Source organism: Myotis nattereri, assembly GCF_964212035.1.
Source record: "Myotis nattereri genome assembly, chromosome: 6".
Taxonomy (NCBI): Eukaryota; Metazoa; Chordata; class Mammalia; order Chiroptera; family Vespertilionidae; genus Myotis; species Myotis nattereri.
In genome coordinates this window covers 37,714,072-37,732,894 of record NC_138081.1, presented here as the reverse complement: position 1 = coordinate 37,732,894, position 18,823 = coordinate 37,714,072, and the positions used below count along the sequence as shown (strand labels likewise).

At 39.7% G+C, this 18,823-nt stretch overlaps 1 protein-coding gene across 1 annotated transcript in view; it reads left to right on the top strand.

The window, feature by feature from the left end:
- The first annotated feature begins 301 nt into the window (after positions 1–301).
- Positions 302–18,823, top strand: part of COL12A1 (collagen type XII alpha 1 chain) — a 111,783-nt gene continuing 93,261 nt past the window's right edge. Inside the window, exons 1-8 of the mRNA XM_081094710.1 lie at positions 302–431; positions 3,534–3,647; positions 10,261–10,377; positions 12,375–12,518; positions 12,979–13,038; positions 15,602–15,865; positions 16,042–16,206; positions 16,870–17,043. Coding sequence (XP_080950836.1) covers positions 3,575–3,647; positions 10,261–10,377; positions 12,375–12,518; positions 12,979–13,038; positions 15,602–15,865; positions 16,042–16,206; positions 16,870–17,043 — 997 coding nt within the window. The 5' untranslated portion in view covers positions 302–431; positions 3,534–3,574. The remainder of the gene's footprint in view (positions 432–3,533; positions 3,648–10,260; positions 10,378–12,374; positions 12,519–12,978; positions 13,039–15,601; positions 15,866–16,041; positions 16,207–16,869; positions 17,044–18,823) is intronic.

The window sequence follows — 18,823 nt, the reverse complement described above, 5'->3', positions numbered from 1 at the left end:
GCACACGCTCCCCAAAGTAGACCTCCTCACCGCCGGAGGAGCATACATCACCCCGTGGCAGCCGTCCACCTTCCCAGGCGTTTCGTAACCGAGTAAACCGAGAGCGGGGAACAGCCCTCTATTAAGTAGCCCGCGGCGCGGAGCCTCTTCCCACTCGGCGAAGGCGAGCCGCCCCAGACGCGTCCGCGCGCCGGCAGCTGCGCTCCCCTCCCCGGCCGCCTCCGCCGGTTCGGTCGCTCCAGCCGCTCTTCCCGGGATCCTCCTCCTCTTCCTTCCAGGTGGCCCTGACGCTACCCAGCTCTCGGCAGCCGCCAGGGGCTCCCGCAGCGCTTCGCCACTTGTCCGGGCGTGGCGGGGTCGCAGCGAGCGCACTCTTCCAGGACCTCGGAAAGCCGCCGCCGCTGCCTGCACCTGGATCACAGCCGCCTCAGGTCGGTTCGGCTTCTCGCCCTTCTCTCCGGCCCCATCCCTCCCAGCGATAACGAGGGAAACTCGCTTCTAGCCTGTTGCTTGCTCCGCCCTAAGCCATTCAGGATCCCGGGCGAGGACCGTTTGGACTTGTACGAGTGGAGATGTGCCTGAGATTTGCCAGGTGTATCTGGGTTTTGTGATTCATTTGTATCTTTGCGAGAGAAAGAGTTGTAGCTTTTCTTAGGAGCGGAGGCAGGCGGCGGTGTGTGCGCCCAGTACCCTGTTCCATGTTTCTCTTTGTAGAGCGCTTTCATCTATAGATGCTGTCGATTTCAATGCAGGGCGCGCCCGGTTTTGTGGCCACCGGCCCCTCACTGTCTCGCGCCTGCGGCGTTGCCGGGGGTGCCGTGGTGCAGCCGGGCGCAGGGGAGGTATTTTGGTGACGCACGGTGTGGAATTCTTTGGAGGGCCGGCTGAGTGCTCTGCAGCTCGTCGGTCGTGGCTGCGCGGGTGTGGGTGGCATCTTGAGACAGATTCCTGGTCGAGGGTTCTGGCGCGTTCCTCTGCCTTTCCAAGCGTCCGCGATGGCAGGTTGGTCTGGTTCTAGGGAACTCAGCCTTGGCCCGGAGAAAGCTCCCTCTCCCGACTTCTTTCCCGAGTGCATTGGTGGAGGCCCTGCCCGGGGTCAGTGGAACCTCTTAGGTAGTTTCCATCCCAAATCCTAGAGACCGTAGGGACCAGGGAGTGTGGGCGCCGGGTTCATTTACGGACCGGAGACCGGGAGCCAGGGAACAGAAAAGGTACTTCAAACCCAGCATCCTCAGGACCCTCCGGTGACCATTTGGGGCTTTCCAGGAACCCCTGCCCCCCACCTCAGCCTGGACCTTCTAACGCGTGCTGGTACGCTGGGAGTGGGAGGGGGCAAGGAAGGAAATGAGCGCTAAGCTCGCCCTTGGCCAACTATTGTCCAGGTAGCGGTGGGCAGAGGAGGTAGATGACAAGCAGGGGTTCTAGAAGGACCCCCACGGGGTGGGGGTGGGGATGTTTTATTTCCATTTTAAACTTGAAGTTAAGGAACTGGCCCCTTCCACCAGGGTTGGGAGGGGGCAAATAGGCAGAAGGAGACATATCCCTTAAGATTCCCCCCCCCTCCGCTACCCCCCGCCCCCCAACTGACTCATTTTCATTCATGAGGGTGAAGTGAGGGAATCCTCGCTGCCACGTAGGGACGGCAGCTTTCAGACATTTATGTCTGAGAATGCTCAATGAAGTGTTGCTAAGCATTCAGATAAAAGTTTTGGCTGAAAGGAGAGAAAACTAAAAGAAAGAGAGAGAGAGAGAGAGAGAGAGAGAGAGAGAGAGAGAGAGAGAGAGAGAGAGAGAGAGAGGAGAGAGAGAGAGAGAAGGAAAGAAAGAAAGAAAAGAAAAAAGAAAAAGAAAAAGACATATGGACGAATGCCTGGCTGGCTGGCTGAACTGACTGTATGTTCAGATACCCGGCCGCAATGTGATTCATTCTTGCCACTGAATCAGGCACCCGATAGGTGGCGCTCTAGACCCAGACAAAAGTGCCTCCACTGCTTTTTTGTTTTTTTTTTTTTGGTGGAGACTAGCGGTTTTAAAAAATATCTGCACACAGCTTTTCGGTGGGTACATTGTCAGCCTTTAACTTTTCGCGAGCACGACTGCCAACTGAGTTGGAAATTATTATAGCAAAGTAAAGGCCAGATGACGGGAACAATGGGCCAGTTTCACTTCTTGCTTTTCACTGATGTAGAAGAGGGTTAGAAATGTCAAACTGTTGTTAATTAGGGAGAAAGAAATTGCTAGAGCCTTTGGATCTCCAGAGCAGTGCCAAAATCTTAATTTTGGCTTCATAGAAAAGTGCTCCGGGCAAATTTGGCATGCCTGCTTAGCAGACATTTAAAATGCAATTTATGCTCAGGCCGAGGAAAGCTGCCCTAATACATTGTGCCAATTATTTGGAAAGACCTGGTTGGAGCTTGTCAGGTTCTTTTCTCAGAGAGGGTTCGACCTTTGGCTCATTTTTGGATTCCTGAGCATGAGGCCTCGTTTGTTGCCTTACAATAATTTATGTATCCAGAGTCAACTCTCTTTTTATGTTTTACCTCTGGCAGCTTCCCAGTTGAGTTCATTGCTAGCAGCTTTTGTCTCTGGATTGGACCTTAGAATGTTTTAGAAGATTCCCTCCTACCCTCAGGGGTTAAGCACCTACTGTGTGCTGGGGACTATAAAAGATGAATAAGGCTCTTTGTCTTTAAGGAGTTAATCATCTAGTTACAAAGTCAGGAAAAAGCAGAATAGGACATACTCTTCCCTGGAGAACACATACCTGTAATCTTCTGGAATAAATGAACAGCTAAATGAAAAGAGTAATTATTACTGAGAATTTTTATACAAAAATATCTTCGGGAAACAGGAGTGTTTTGTCTCTTCTGTTGCGTGTCCCTTTTCTATTATGTATTTTAGAGTTGTTTCCCCGTAATTTGGGGGCAGGATTTATTGGATGTGAAGACAACACAGCTAGTAGGGGATCCGGTTTCAGCTGGACCTTTCCTACTTCTGTATAATCCATTTCAGACCTAAAGAGCTGCATATTTGTAGGCAGAACAAAATGAAGAAAAAAGAGAGTAAAAGAGGTTTATTATACTTTTCCAAATTACCCTGAGACCACTAAAGTACAGTTACCTAAAGAGTTCAGCAGCTAGGAAAAAGTGGCCGGCCAAATGAAATCCCCAGCTGGAAGAGACATTTGGTTGAGTCAGGGATAAAATGACCTCTGAATTAGCCATCACCCAGGCAGGCTGAAGTCACGTGGGGTCTGGTCGGGCCTTCACCCTGGATGCTAAGCAGGACCAGCCTCGAGGGAAACAGGACCCTCTTTAAACTTGAACTCCCTCTGAGGGCCATGATGAAACTGCTCTAGATGAACTCGGCTTCCACCGGTTCACAATAAGCCCATTCATGAGATGCTGGGCTCGGCCCTGGTGGTTATCAAGGCAGATCTGGTTGGGTCCTGGCCCAGGGCCCGGCTCCAGTTCTAACCTGGTTCTAGGCCTGCCCAGACCCGGTTCTGATGCAGTGACTGCTTCCTCCCTCAGATCCCTTCATGTGGCTGTGAGCTCCGAGGCCCAGGCCAAGCATGAAGACCAGGCTTCCCCCAGCGCTCGCCATCCTGGGTGCCGCCCTGCTCCTGTCTTCCACTGAGGCAGAAGGTAAAAGACTCTCCCTTCACCCGCCCCCAGTGACAATGCAGAATTAGAGAAAAGAAAAAAAGAACAACAAGTGAATCCTCCTTCTATAGCTTGTTCTGTTTCCCCGCACCTTCTCTTTTTCTCCTGGGGTTTCTCTCCTCCAGAGAAACTCCCTCTTCTACTGAGGTTTGTCCATTTCCCGGCTCTCAAGTGCAGCTCTTTCGTATTCTGCCTAACCCATTCCGTACAGTGCTGTGTGGTCTCCTTGCGCTTGTCTCTGCGGTGTGCTGTCCACACTGCCTCCTACGCCGCGGCCTTCCAAGAGGACCAGCTGTCCGTCGGGAGGGGGCGACGGCTGCTCCCAGGTACCAACAGGATACCTCCAGGCGCTGCCCAGGAGCCCTGGTTCCAGGACGGCTTGCTTGAGGAGCTGGTAACCACCAGGCTTGGGCTGTGACCTTGGTGACGACACAAAATAAAAGACTCCAACCGCGCCGGCTCTGTGCGTCTGTGTGTTTTGTGGGCATCTCGGTCGGAGTGTCGGATGGTGCAGACAAACGAGGTAGCAGCCAGACCCCCAGGGGATGGGTGGCAAGGAGAGATCCTGGGCCCGGATTGTGTTCCTGGGGCGCAGGGTTGTTGCTGTTTGGTTCGCCCAGCAGAAAAGTTGGATCTGGGCCAAAGTCCCCAATCCAGGAAGCCAGCGGACACCAGACCAGGTGGGCACACCACCCTCTCGCTCTTGCTTCCAGCATCAGACCGGCCCATGGAGTTGGTCAGGGGCTGGGAGATGGGTCGCCTTGACCCCAAGGTCTGCAAAATGGCTGAGTGACCTTCTGATAGATTTCTCGACCTCACTTCTTTTTCTTGTGTGCACTTGGTGTCTTCATTTCTCAGAATTTGCTAAACAAGCCATTTCTATGTATTAACTCAGTGGGGGCTTCTGTCTGCCCTAAATTATCACGGGAGATCTGAGAAACTAGTGTTTTTGTTTGTTTGTTTTTGTCCTGCAAGGTAAATGGAGTAATAGCATAAAAGACAACTTAATATTTTTCTTCTTCTTTTTCAATAAAGAAATGCCCCTGATGGAGTTAAGGGAAACAGACATACTCTGCATGGGCCAGCTGTGGAAGTTCAGGGTGAATTCTGCTACTTTAGAGCTTGTAAAGCTATTTCGTGGCAACCCTGAGATTTTCAAAAACTTTCTATTGTGTTTGATTTTCTATTTCAAGACTGCAGGTACAAAAAAATGAAGATTAGGAAAAGCAGAGAGTCTCTAGAATGTATGGTACGTTTAGAAAAGTGACAGAAACTTGCTGGCTCGTCTTCGCTGATGAATGGTTTGTGAATGGAGAGGCTTTTCAGAGTGGCCTCTGTGAAGTCCTGTTCAGATGAGATTGCCTTTAATGTTCCTCTCTGTGTCATTGTTAGGAAGGAAGTTTATTTTAGGAACTCTAGAAACCCTACTAAAGATATTTTTAGATAATTCACTGAAGTGGCCTAGTTATTGCTCATTAAGAAAATAGTTATTTGAAAATCAGAAAGATTTGAGAATTCTTAGTAAAATAATTAGGTTGGAAATGATGTAAGTGGAAAAAGTCACTTCTGAATTGGATAATGGCTGGTTAGCAAAGCACAGTTGAAAAGAACATTTATTATCTTTTACTGATTATTTTCACATTTCGCACATTTTTGTCTTTTTAATTTATGTTTATTTCCACATGGCACAGCTTTTTCTTTTTCTATCTTAAGCTGTGTTTTTTCTTGTCTCTCACCCCCTGACATCAGCATTTAATAATTATATTTTAATAGGATTCTTTTTTTTCTTTATTCTCTAGTTTGGAATTGTTAAATAGAAATATATTGAGAGCCACAAATGCAAGCCACATATGTAACTTACAGTTTTCTGGTTGTAATATTAAAAAAGGAGAAAGAAACAGGAGTTACTAATTTTTATAATATATTTAACATAACTTTATGTATCCTAATGATATCGCATTATCATTTCAACATATAATCAATATAGAAACCACTTGTAAAATATTTTACCTTTTGTGTACTTAGTCTTTGCTGTTGAGTGTGTATTCTAAGCTTACAGTGCGTTTCATTTTGGACTGGCCGCGTTTCAAGTGCTTGAGAGCCACGTGTGGCAGGTGGCTCCTGTTCTGGACGGCACAGCTTCTGTGCTAACGACCAACTAATGGTCCCAGGAGCCTGTGAAAGGCTAACAAAATTCGTGGCCAAAACCTTTCTGGGGACAATGGGCTAGGGACAGAATTTCTTTGAAATATTTCTGTTGGGGCCATTTCAAAATTTTAAGTTGCACCCCTGTTTCCTGCTATGTCATTTTAATTTTAGTTTAAAGTAGCCATAGTTACTTTTCTTTCCCTTTTGCAAGTCATATTTTTGTATTTCTACAATTTACCAACCAATTTCTACTTAATTTTGTATATGTTGAAAGCCCAGTACTTTTTTATAATTATTTAAAAGATTTGGCATTCGCCTTTTGCGTTTCTCCTCTTTTATAAGTGGTCTCACTTTTATCTTGTTTTCCTTCTACCTACTTATACAAGGAACTTTATTTTTCATAATACAGTAGTTTTTCCTATAAAAATAAAGGTGTAAGTGTTTTGTTTTTGTTTTTTTGCTTTTAGTATTTGTAATTTTTAGACACAGCATAGACTTTATTAACCTTGTCACTTGGCCAGTACTTTGCATGACCTAGAATTAGCCTATATAATAGAAGACTAATATGCAAATTGTCCCCTCTACTGGGAGTTTGACCAAGAGTTCCACCAGGGGGTGGGGCCGACCTGCCAACTGCCTGAGGCCCCCTGCCCCTGGCTAGCCCTGAACAAATTCGTGCATTGGGCCTCTATAATATACAGTGAAAAATTTGATATTACCAATTCATTAGTGAGTTGAGGCCATAAGCTTTAATTATCTTGTGTTTAGATGAAGAGGCTAATTAATATATATATTTATATAACTCTGTGTCAAACTTGTATCAGAAATTTCAAACTAGAGAACTCATAGATCATCTATTCCAGTGATGGCAAACCCATGACATGCGTGTCAGAGGTGACACGCGAACTCATTTTTTTGGTTGATTTTTCTTTGTTAAATGGCATTTAAATATATAAAATAAATATCAAACATATAAATCTTTGTTTTACTATGGTTGCAAATATCAAAAAATTTCTATATGTGACACAGCACCAGAGTTAAGTTAGGGTTTTTCAAAATGCTGACACACCGAACTCAAAAGGTTCACCATCACTGGTCTATTCTAATTCTCTCCTCTACCACATGAAAAAATGAGGACACAGAGGTTGAATAATTTAGTCAATTAACATAGTTACTTAGGAAGACAAGACCCAGGTCTTCTAGTCCCGATTTAGCGCTAGTTTGCCCATACTGCGCTTCCTTCTTGTTCAAAAATTGGTCAACCTAGCTAGTTTAACGAGGGAACACATTACATAATGTGTACAAATGATTCATTACTTGTCTGAAATATTAATTTTTCAAATGGTTATTTTAGAAACACAAATGAAATTAACTATATCATGACAAAAATTATTAAATTTATACTAACTTTGGATGGAAAATTTAAATGAATGTCTATTGAATATAGCAAAATCATTCTTTGCACATTTCTAAAGTTCTCTACCATTAGAGAACTTTAGTAGCATCATTTTCAGTGTTATTATCACAAAGATTAGATTAAAATTCTTACTAGTTTATCAAGATTATTATTTGTAGTGTTTTCTCAGTTTTTCTTTATATTCAACACATTTGATATACTTAGGCTATTCTCCATTCACCTGTTCATCTTCCCATTCGTCCATCCATCCACCTCTGCACAGTTGGTAAATTCTTGGATGTTTCTGCCTTTTAGGTGCCATAATTAAAAACATTATTTTTAAAGAATTATATATCAAGATAGACATTTTAGTTTTAAAATTACTTGAACAAGTGTGTAAAGAATTTGGAGATATCTGAATATCTTTATTATTGAATAGGCATCAAATAATGGTTTTTATAAAATAGAGAAATATATGTATATATTAATAGTTCACTATGTTTAAGTATTGTTTTTTAAAGTTAATATTTTACTCAAATATTTCTTATTCTTTACATTTAACTCAGTATGGAAGAAAATTATATGTGCTGAGTCAGATCATGGGATCAAAGTTTTGCTGCTCATTAGCTTTGTTAACCCCTCAATTTCACTGACTGATCTATGAAACTGGGATAATAAGGCCTGCCATGCTGGGCTGTTACGAGAAGGAAAAGAGACAATTATAAAGTATTTCAGGGAACACAAGATGCTGCTTGTGACAATACAAGGGCAGTTGTGGATTATTGTTATGTAAAAGAAAATATTTTTAAAATGAATGAAAATACATTTTGCATTGAATTAAGTTATCTTTTTTTTTTTTTTTTTAAAAAGAAAACAAACCAAAAATGTATACATAGAGTGGCAATCCTGGAAGGTTTTCTATGTGATAAAAGTGGCAAGAGGAAAAATGGGGTGGGCTGTCTTTGTACACATGCTGGTTGGCCATTCTTTCTTACTTTTGATTCCTAAGTACCACATCTGGGTTTCTTTGCACACCTTAAATTCCTCTGAAATGTTAAAGACTTTTCCCAACAGTCAATTTTTCAGTTTTTCTGGAATCCTGGTCATTTGGAAATCAACAAGGTGGGCCGCTGCTGCCCTTCAGCAGTTTTAACCTAATGTCTGCCGCTTCAGGTCAATTTCCCTACAAGGTTGGTGGTACTGTTTTTCCATGTACTGATTTTTTTTTTTAAAGCATGCTCAGGCCAGTTGTGTCTGCCTTTGCATTAAATTTGTCCTGAGCCATTGCTACTGGAACAATATTTTATAATGATATTCTTAATAGCTATTGTCCTATTAACATTTGTTGCATGCTTGTTATACTAAGTGATGATGGCAGCTGAACCTCGCAATACGGTAACAGACAGCAGAATGTTGGATAATTAAACTATGCATGTAGATTAATAGTCTAATCTCACTGCCTGTGTATGGATAGTAAGAAAATAACATTCGTTCCATTACTAGTGTATCCAATAAAAACAAAAAGCCATCTCCTACAGTTGTAAGCAGCAGTTTATGAAAGCAAACGTTTGCTTACTTTATCTTATTTCCATTAAAACGTATTAATATTACATAAATTGCTAACCCCAGTTAAATTCTATGACTCATGTCTCAAAGCTACTGAGGTATTTCAATTGACCTCTGTGAAAACCTACAAAGAGATTTTAATCTCTCAAAAATTCTGACTCACAGGAATACGTTCAGACTTAAATACCTTAAGAAGAGTATGGCTGAAAGTCTTACTTTGTGAATCTGCTTCAAGAGCAATAGTTTGTAATGCATTGACCATGCACTGACAGTGAGTCAGTACAATGCTGCATGATGAGGCACGAACATTGCAGAGAGAATATCATTATAAAATATTTCTGAGACGTCTTTGTGTAATGACTATTGTACATGGAGGCTTTTGTTCATTGTGGGAAACTAAAAACCAGTCAACATTTCATTGACACATGCATGATGCTGTACAGTTTTGTATGCAAACTCTTTCTGTACTTTTCGATTATTCCTTCCATTGACTTCTCCAAGTTTTTATGCGCAGTCATGTCTCCAGATTGCTGACCCTTCTTCACTGTTTTCTTTAAGTTCTGTAAATAAATGTCTGTAAATATACATTGGTGTTGTCTTTTCATAATTAACCATTGTTTTGTAGAAGACCATACTGGCATTTTAATTTAAAATGCCATTTCTAGTATGGAGTACGCCTGCTGCAAAGGAAAAGAACAGTGTTGGTTTACACCTTGGAAACATACAGCAAATTGGTGTAAACGGGCAGAATATTCTTTTTATAAACATCTATTTATCACTCTTTATATATTTATACATTATTAACATCTCATTACTATCTGAATATTTGTTTGTATGAATATACATTGGATGTATATTTCCTTGTGAAACATAACAGTGCTAAATTTCCCATGATTCCATCTTTTCATTAAAATACAGTTTCATCTCTGCCACAGATTGAGATGTGTCAAACAAAAATCAAGACTTGGATGCAGAGAATGAACCAAAAATATCATTGATTCTTTTCCACATTATGGAAAAAAAGTATTGCGTCAATGTTCTAAATGAACTTCTATGGTTGTGAGCAGGTTGTGATATGGCATGCTTATTCAAATTGCACTCAGCATGTATTGAAATTCTTTTAATTGTTATGTGAATTGTTTGCATATGTGGTTATTATATGTGATCTCATTGTACTTGTATGTACTTGTATCCAAATATGTTTCTAGTATGCTTGATTTTGCTGGCCATTCTTGGATGACCTAGCAACTCAAGAATCAAAAGTGTTTTGTGCTGTCTTCTGTAATATGTATACTCTCTGATGTTTTGTCATATCTTGTCAGCTTTTAATTTTATTCTTATCCAACAAGATATCTTTTATATTTGTTGGAAACAAATTTATGCAAAGACAATTTAGTAAGCTTTGCTCAACACAATTCTTATTAATTAAATTGACCATTTTTTGAAATTGGAAAATGTAACTGATAGGCACTCTCTCTTTTGCAGTTGACCCACCTTCAGACTTGAATTTTAAAATAATAGATGAAAATACTGTTCATATGTCATGGGCAAGACCAGTTGATCCAATTGTGGGTTATAGAATAACAGTGGATCCTACAACAGGTAAGTTTTATTATCAGGAACATTAAAGATAATATAATCCAGGCTTTTCCTCTCTTTTCATTTTATTATGAAGAATCTGAGATTTAGAAAACCTGATAGATTTAGCCAATGTCACCAAATATTTGGTGGGCTCAGTCTAGTACTCACTGTTATATTTTTATAGTGTTGAGCTTCATTAACATGGTTTGCTGTGCTAAGCTGTTGTTATTAAAAATGGACTTTGTTTTTTAACCTGATCAGAATATTGCTGGTCATCTTTGATTTTATAAAATAGAGTTTTCACTTCTTAACATTCTTCTTGAATTAGTTAATATTCAACATGTAACATATCAAGTGATAAAGTGAGTTGCTATACCTTACCCCATGTCCTACACACTTCAGTACTTAAGGGAATTTTGTTATTCTGGGGTAATGGTGAGCTACTATGACAAAAGATAAGAATTTACTTTGAGTGGATTCTATAGATCCCAGGCTAAGTGTCTAAAAAAAAAAAAAAAAAGGCTTTGTTTCTCAAGAGTTATATTTAGTGTTCATGATATTGCCCAAGTGTGGGGAACCAATCTCTGCTGATTAACTTTTAGTTCTAACATTAAATGGGAAAAATCACCATCTCCACTAACACCATCCAAGTGGTAGGATCAAGTCTTGATAGACTGACAGTAGAGATGGATGATGTCAACATAACTTATCAGAGCTGTGTTTATTTATGGCTTTAAAAAATACTAAGAATTTTAAATGCTGATTTATCAGGGAATTGGGAAACTGTTTTTTGATATGATCTGAGAACTTAAAAAAGGGGTCAAGAATTTACTTTTCCTTTGAATCTTTTCTCCCCATATATATAAAAGGCATCCATTCTGTTTCCAGATGTTGTAAATCACTGACTCCTAAATTCCCCACGCTGGTACTGGGACCACTCGACACAGCAGAGCCCTGCTGTCTTCCTGTTCCGTGCGGGCCCTGGTTGGTTCTGCAATGCTCTACATGTAAACCAAGAGCACTTCTCAGAGTTCTATTACATCTGTTACCTTTTTTGATTATTTATGTTTTGATGAAATTTTAACATAATTTAAAAATCTTTATGGGCACTTAGCCCTTTGGAACTACTGAATTTCCTGATTGATTTGAAATTTAACATAATCTAGAACAGTGGTTCTCAACTTTCCTAATGCCGCGACCCTTTAATACAGTTCCTCATGTTGTGGTGACCCCCAATTTCATTGTTACAAATTGAACATAATTAAAGCATAGTGATTAATCACAAAAACAATATGTAATTATATATGTGTTTTCCGATGGTCTTAGGCGACCCCTGTGAAAGGGTCATTCGACCCTCAAAGGGGTCGCGACCCACAGGTTGAGAACCGCTGATCTAGAAAGAAGTATAAAAGTGGTTAATATGTAAATAAACACTATGCATACTGTGCCTTGAAGTGTTTGCTACCTAGTGAATTCAGAGGCGCGGTTACCCAGCAAGCTATGCACCCTTTTGACTATGGAGGATGCATTGCTTCCACACTAATTGTTTCCCAGTAAAGGTTAATTTGAGCCTGTGGGGTTTGTTTTCCAGGGGCCGATTTTCACCCCCCCCTTTTTTTTTTGCTTTTTCTGCTCTCCTCCAATGCATACTTTAATATTAAATTATTTCCTATTTTATATCTCATTTATAAAAAACTTCGTTATCTATCATCAGTCTTCCAAAATAATAAGAGATTTTTGGTTTGCTGTTCTGGACTATCTTTAATCTAGATGACTCCTTAAGTCCTCAAACAAATATTGGATATGCTTGTAACAAGTATATTTACTGAGTTTCTAGAATTCAAAGTTTTGGTTTTGAAGAAGAGTAAAACATAATGTTTGGATGTTCTGAAACATAATCTATTCAAAATAATCTATATTGAATTTTTCAGATTTTGAGTATATCTGGGAATTACATTATATTGTGTTATATGTAAAAATGTTTTGTTGCATTCATATATTCCTTTCTATATTTCCAGATGGGCCAACTAAAGAATTTACCCTTGCAGCTGATACCACTGAAACTTTATTATCAGATCTAATACCTGAAATAGAGTATGTGGTGACAATCACTTCATATGATGAAGTAGAAGAAAGTGTACCAGTTATAGGTCAACTAACAAGTAAGCATACATATAAAGTACTTTTATTCTTTTAATATTTTGGCAGAAGGTTTCTCCCACTTTTACATTTATTCTGTAACCATGAAGAGTTAATTAATATCAGTATTAACTATTCTTCCTAGAATAGTCATTTTTATGATCCTAGTTATTCGTAGATACGAATAACTCATTCTTGATTTATAAGCTTGGTTTCTGGAATCATTAGGAATGTTATGAATAAAAACTATTAAAAACATTAAAGTTTGCCAAGCAACAAAGTTAGTGTCTTTTTGAAATATATCTAATACTCACTAAAAATGATTTAGTTGCACAGAAATACTTATTTGGCTGTATTCTATGATCAGCTAGGCATGGACCATTCATTTGAAAGACAATGGTGAAAGGCAATGCATGTATTTTACTTTTAGGAAGTATTTGTATGGGTTCATTTCCTTTTCTAATAATCAGGTTTTTGACTCAGTTCAAACAGGTGGTCCTATGAAGCCAGGGGAGAAGAAACCTGGAAAAACAGAGATACAAAGTAAGTATTTCCCTTAATATTTTTGCTTGGATTTGTAGAAGTCATAAATGTAATATGAAGGAGATGTTTCAATTATATACATAGTCTGATCTTTCTATATTATTTTCTATAAGATTTATTTAGAAGTACAGACAATATAATAGAAATATATGACTAAGTAGTTAAAATATTTATGTTTTGACTTTCTAGCCAAATTTTTACTTTATTTATTAAATACTAGAGGCCTGGTGCATGACATTTGTGCATGGTGTGTGTGTGTGTGTGTGTGTGTGTGCGCGCGCGCGCGCGCGTGTGTGTGTGTGTGTGTGTGTGGTCCCTCAGCCTGGCCTGCACCCTCTTGCCATCCTGGACCCCTTGGGGGATGTCTGCCTTCCAGCTTGGGCCCGATCCCGCATTCTGGGGCTCTCACAGTCCAGGACCCCTCACTCCTTACTACCCGCCTACAGCAGAGGCAGGAGAGGCTCCCGCCACCTACGCTGCGCTTGCTAGCTAGTGGTGAGTCGGCTGAGCGGTGCTCCCCCTGTGGGAGCACACTGACCACCAAAGGGCAGCTTCTGTGTTGAGAATCTGTCCCCTGGTGGTCAGTGTGCATCATAGTGACCCATTGCTCTGCTGTTCAGTTGATTTGCATATTAGCCTTTTATTATATAAGATTCTTTTTACTGGGGGTGTTTTCAATTTGTGTGTGTCCAAATTTTCCTGCACGATTTTGGCAGTAGGTGAGAAACAAACCTCATCACTGGACTTAACTCATTATCTCAAAGATAAACAAATAGAAATAGGTGGCAGCTTAGGGATATATGAGAAATATAAGGCTGGAACAGAAGGGAGATGACCCCATAGTGTTTAAAGCAATTCTATTGCCATGAAAATGTATTTCCAGGTCTGTGTGTATGTTATGCTCATGTCCAGGGTACTTACATGACTTTAGTTGATGGCAGTTGTAGCCTTTACAGAATCTCTGTAAGACATAACTGGTAAGTTGGAGCGTTTGTAATGAAATGAAAGCAATTTTATTTAGTCTGGGTTTTGCAGGTTCTAGCCTCCGTTTGTTTCATACTACTTTGTCTGACTTAGTGGATGGACCCTTAAGGAGTTTCTTGGATTTCTAATTTTGCTACCTTGTAAAAGTTGGACGTATGACCCAGGAGACAATAAAAAAGATTACGAACACAACGTCTCCTTTATCTGGAATTTTTTGTTCTAGATCATTGTTTATTATTCTTTGTGATGTCTAATAAACTGAAATGAAGTATGTAGTTACAATGCTAGTATTTCCCCTGAACCACCATATTTATTTTAGATGAAAGCATTCTGCCAAATATTGACTTTTCAATAGGCTTAAATTGGCTTATTATATAGTGTGCAAAAATTATTTGGGCATGCAACCTGTATTTTCCTCCTCTTCCAAGGCAAACCTTTTTTTAAAATCATCCATCAACCTTAGCTGGTTTGGCTCAGTGGATAGAGTGTCAGCCTGCAGACTGAAGGGTCCCAGGTTTGATTCCAGTCAAGGGCACATGCCTGGGTTGTGGGCTCGATCCCCAGTAGGGGGCATGCAGGAGGCAGCCTATCAGTGATTCTCTCTCATCATTGATGTTTCTATCTCTCTCTCCCTCTTCCTTCCTCTCTGAAATCAATAATATACACACACACACACACACACACACACACACACACACACACACATAGTGACTGCAAGTACAAAAACATCTTCAGAAAATTCACCCAGTGTTGCTTTGTGAATACAGATTTTCATGAAAACCAACCTGTTCCCTTGACCAGAGAGTTGTAAAAGCATTTCGGTAATTTAAAGATACCATGTGCATTTTTGCTTTTGAATAAAAATTCTTCCCCGTCTTTGTTTAGTAAAAGTAGATTTTAGTTATCAAATTCAAATACATTGATAATTAGGACAACAAGATATTATGGCTATCTTGCATCATATTTATGCTTGTTTTTACTCCTGTTAGAGTTTATGAACCCTCCAGACAAACCCACTGCAAACTTTAGACAATTATATTGTAAAATGCAGGAGAATGTAAAAAGATTTGCTCATTTTTTAACTCAACTGCATTTGCTTGAATGGTACAGCAATTGTTTTGTATTTATTTATTGCTAAACACCAAGGAGTAAAAACACTGCTTACATTTCTTTTTTTTATATCTCCCAGATGTTTTGTATAATTTTTACTTGGAGAAAAGAGAAGTAAGGACATAGACTATAAAAATAGATAGGTTTATAGCATAAATACTAGAGTCACATGCTCGTGGAGAGTAGGTAATCTGTCTGTTTATCTGTTCTTGCATTTCTTATTTAGCAATTTAAAGAAATATAGTTGCATAAATGCATCTTTATGAAGGCTCTGAAAATGCTTCTATGTGTACTAATAACATTTTATATTCTCTTGTGCATGTCAGTTGTGAGTGAAGTCCAATGTGAATATGTCCTAATGAACAAAATGACTTGAGGAGCCAATATTTTTGCAAAGTTAGTTTGTATTTCTTTTGTGATGGATAGATTTAATAACGCATCACTTAAAAATATCTCCAATGTATTTCAGAATGCTCTGTCAGTGCCTGGACTGATTTAGTGTTCCTTGTGGATGGCTCATGGAGTGTGGGGAGAAATAATTTCAAGTACATTTTAGACTTTATTGCTGCTCTCGTGTCTGCTTTTGACATTGGGGAAGAGAAGACAAGGGTTGGAGTCATTCAGTACAGCACTGATACCAGGACTGAATTTAACTTAAACCAGCACTACCAAAGGGATGAGCTTCTTGCTGCAATTAAAAAAATCCCATACAAAGGTGGCAACACAATGACAGGTATGTTTATGAATGTTGTTATTGCTGAAAATAAATGCAAGACCTGTTTGGGAAAGAAATGAAGCATTGCACAATTATCATGTGTTAAATAGTTTTTAAATCAATCACATAGTTTTTGACTTGGGCAAAACTGTATAGAGCAGGATGAGTAAATATAGCACTGCCTTTCATTTCAGGGGATGCCATTGATTATCTAATTAAAAATACTTTCACGGAATCTGCTGGAGCAAGAGTTGGCTTTCCTAAAGTGGCAATCATTATTACGGACGGCAAATCCCAGGACGAAGTGGAAGTTCCAGCCAGAGAGCTCCGCAGCATCGGGGTGGAGGTTTTCTCTTTGGGTAGGCCAAGTTTGGTTATTTTCATGTTGGACCTTTTCAGTACCCAATGCTTGGGAAGATGAAGGCCTGACTCCTCAGGGAAGGATGCTGTAAAAATGTTATTGCATTTTTTAATGTAGTATCAAGCCACATAATTTTTGAGTAAAAATTTGGCTTGTCTATTTCTCTCTCACCCAGCTCCCTTACCATATGCATCAGGTGAGGTGGTATTCATGCTCATGGCCAGCGCTCTACTTTTCAAAGAATGCCGAGCCAATGACCCTCATAAAGATCCTCCTTGTATGATCATTAAGTGTTTTTTATGTTTCCTGTATTATGTAATCCTTGAAGAATTTAGAGGGTTCCATCCAGCTCATTCAGGAGTCTGGAAGAAAAAAGTATTATCTTTGCAGATGGCAGGGACAAATGATGGCATGACTGGGATGAGGGCCCTCTCTGCTTTGCTAAGCATTCATTTTTTCATCTTTGGCCACTGGATGTGAAATTATAAAATGTCTTTGTCATTTGAACAGTTGCACATTTGTTACGAAGCAAAGCAATCCTGGTTTATGACTGAATAAAGATTTAAAAATGCCTTCACTTGTGCAAGACTGAGAAGACACAGATCTTCCCCCATTCAGCACATTTCCCTTCTCACCATAGCCCTTTCATGTCGTTTTTAAGGCATTAAAGCTGCAGATGCAAAAGAACTCAAACAAATTGCCTCCACACCTTCCCTAAACCACGTTTTCAACGTGGCCAACTTTGATGCAATTGTGGATATTCAGAATGAGATCATCTCCCAGGTGTGCTCAGGTGTTGATGAACAACTTGGTGAATTGATTAGTGGAGAAGAAGGTGAGTGGACTGCTGAGTGTTCTATGTGTTAGCCTTTTTCATTATTTGATAGCATTTATAGCTCTACAGTATCAAGGAGGAGGCACATTTACTCAGCCATATCCTCCAGTGATTCTTTAACTGTGTACTCCACTTGTATTTTAGTTACTCAACTTTTGATATCATTTGCACTGCTTTTTTACCCTCAGCGGAACATTAAGTGATAAAATATTTCTATCATTGTAAAGTTCTTAAAAATATTGTTAGCCCGGTTGGTGTGGCTACTAGTAAGAGGTTGAGCGTTGACCTCTGAACCAGGAGGTCATTGTTCGATTCCCAGTCAGGGCACACGCCCAGGTTGCAGGCTCAATCCCCAGTGTGGGGTGTGCAGAAGGAAGGTGATCAATGATTCTCATCAGTGATGTTTCTATCTCTCCCTCTCCCTTCTTCTCTGAAATCAATAAAAATATAGTATAGATATTTTTGGACGTTTGGTTTGCTCTTTTTCTTTAAGACCATTTTTTTTCATGTTGAGTGTATATAATTATGCTATTCAGGTACTTGCTTTAATTATCTCATACTCTGATTTAAACATTGACAGTCTGGGGAGACATTAATTTTAGCATTCTGCAACTTAAACTAATAGCAACACTGTTTCTATTAAATGGTGAAGGAAATGGGTTTTCCATCATCATACTCTGCATCATGTTTTCAAAGCTTTAAGAATATTTTAAAATCAGTTAATTTGATCCTTCCATATCTGGAAAATTCCCATTTTTATAAGCTATTGCTTCTGGATATATGGGAGAAAGAGAAGACATTTCATAACCATCCTTTTGGGCGTTAAAAAGTCACAAGTTCCATGATTGTTCTCCTCTTTGCCTGAGAATTGACAAGTGATTAAAGATAAGTTCTAAATAGCTACATCTTCAATTACATAAACTCTTTAATCTCCAAACCCCAAGTATTTTGGCAGCGTTCATTGTCTCTAATTCTGTTTCAAAACTCCTTCTCATTACTTCATAGGTTCCGAATCCTTTTCTTTGCTTTAACTGCCTAATGTTTGACATTTTTGGTTGATATTAGTACAAAATCCATCCTCCATCCCACTTTTCTCTAGTTAACCTGTCTTTACTCAATCTGTTAGGCATTCTAATTCCTCTTCATCTTCACTGGCATGCATGTACTAGGGGAAGGCCGAACTTTTGCTCTGTCACTGTTTGAACCTCCCCTGTATGGGTGCAGGCCATGTCGCAGGTGTTGTTCATGGCCTTCTCGCTCTTGATGGAATTTGCCTGAGATGTCTGTTCCCCATACTATCTCTGAATCACTCAAAAGATTTGGCCAGGCTTCCAGCTGGCGCATCCATTGCTTCCCTCCCACCATTTCTTATTTCTTTAGGCATCATTTAAATACTACATCTGATTGCCTTTTTGAGGAGATGATGAGTAAAATTTGTGTCTGTTTTACCATCTACTTCTTGCAGGCTGATGTAAAAATTAAAACTGTATCTTCTGGGAAACTGATTCCATTGACAAATGTAAAAACTTGGAGATTTTCTCTGAAATATCTTCAAGTACTTAATGTTTTCTGTTAAGTACACGACTACGTTCTCCATTGAGTAAGGATAGAAATTCTTTAGATTTCAATATTTGTTTGTCGGGATGCATGTTGTAAACCATTGTTTCACCTCTCATTGGTGGCATTATGAACATCATTGAACTATTTTTCTTACCTTGAAATAAGTGGGAATAAAACTGTTTAAAATAAAAAAACCCTGTCAATTTGGACTTGCTGAGTT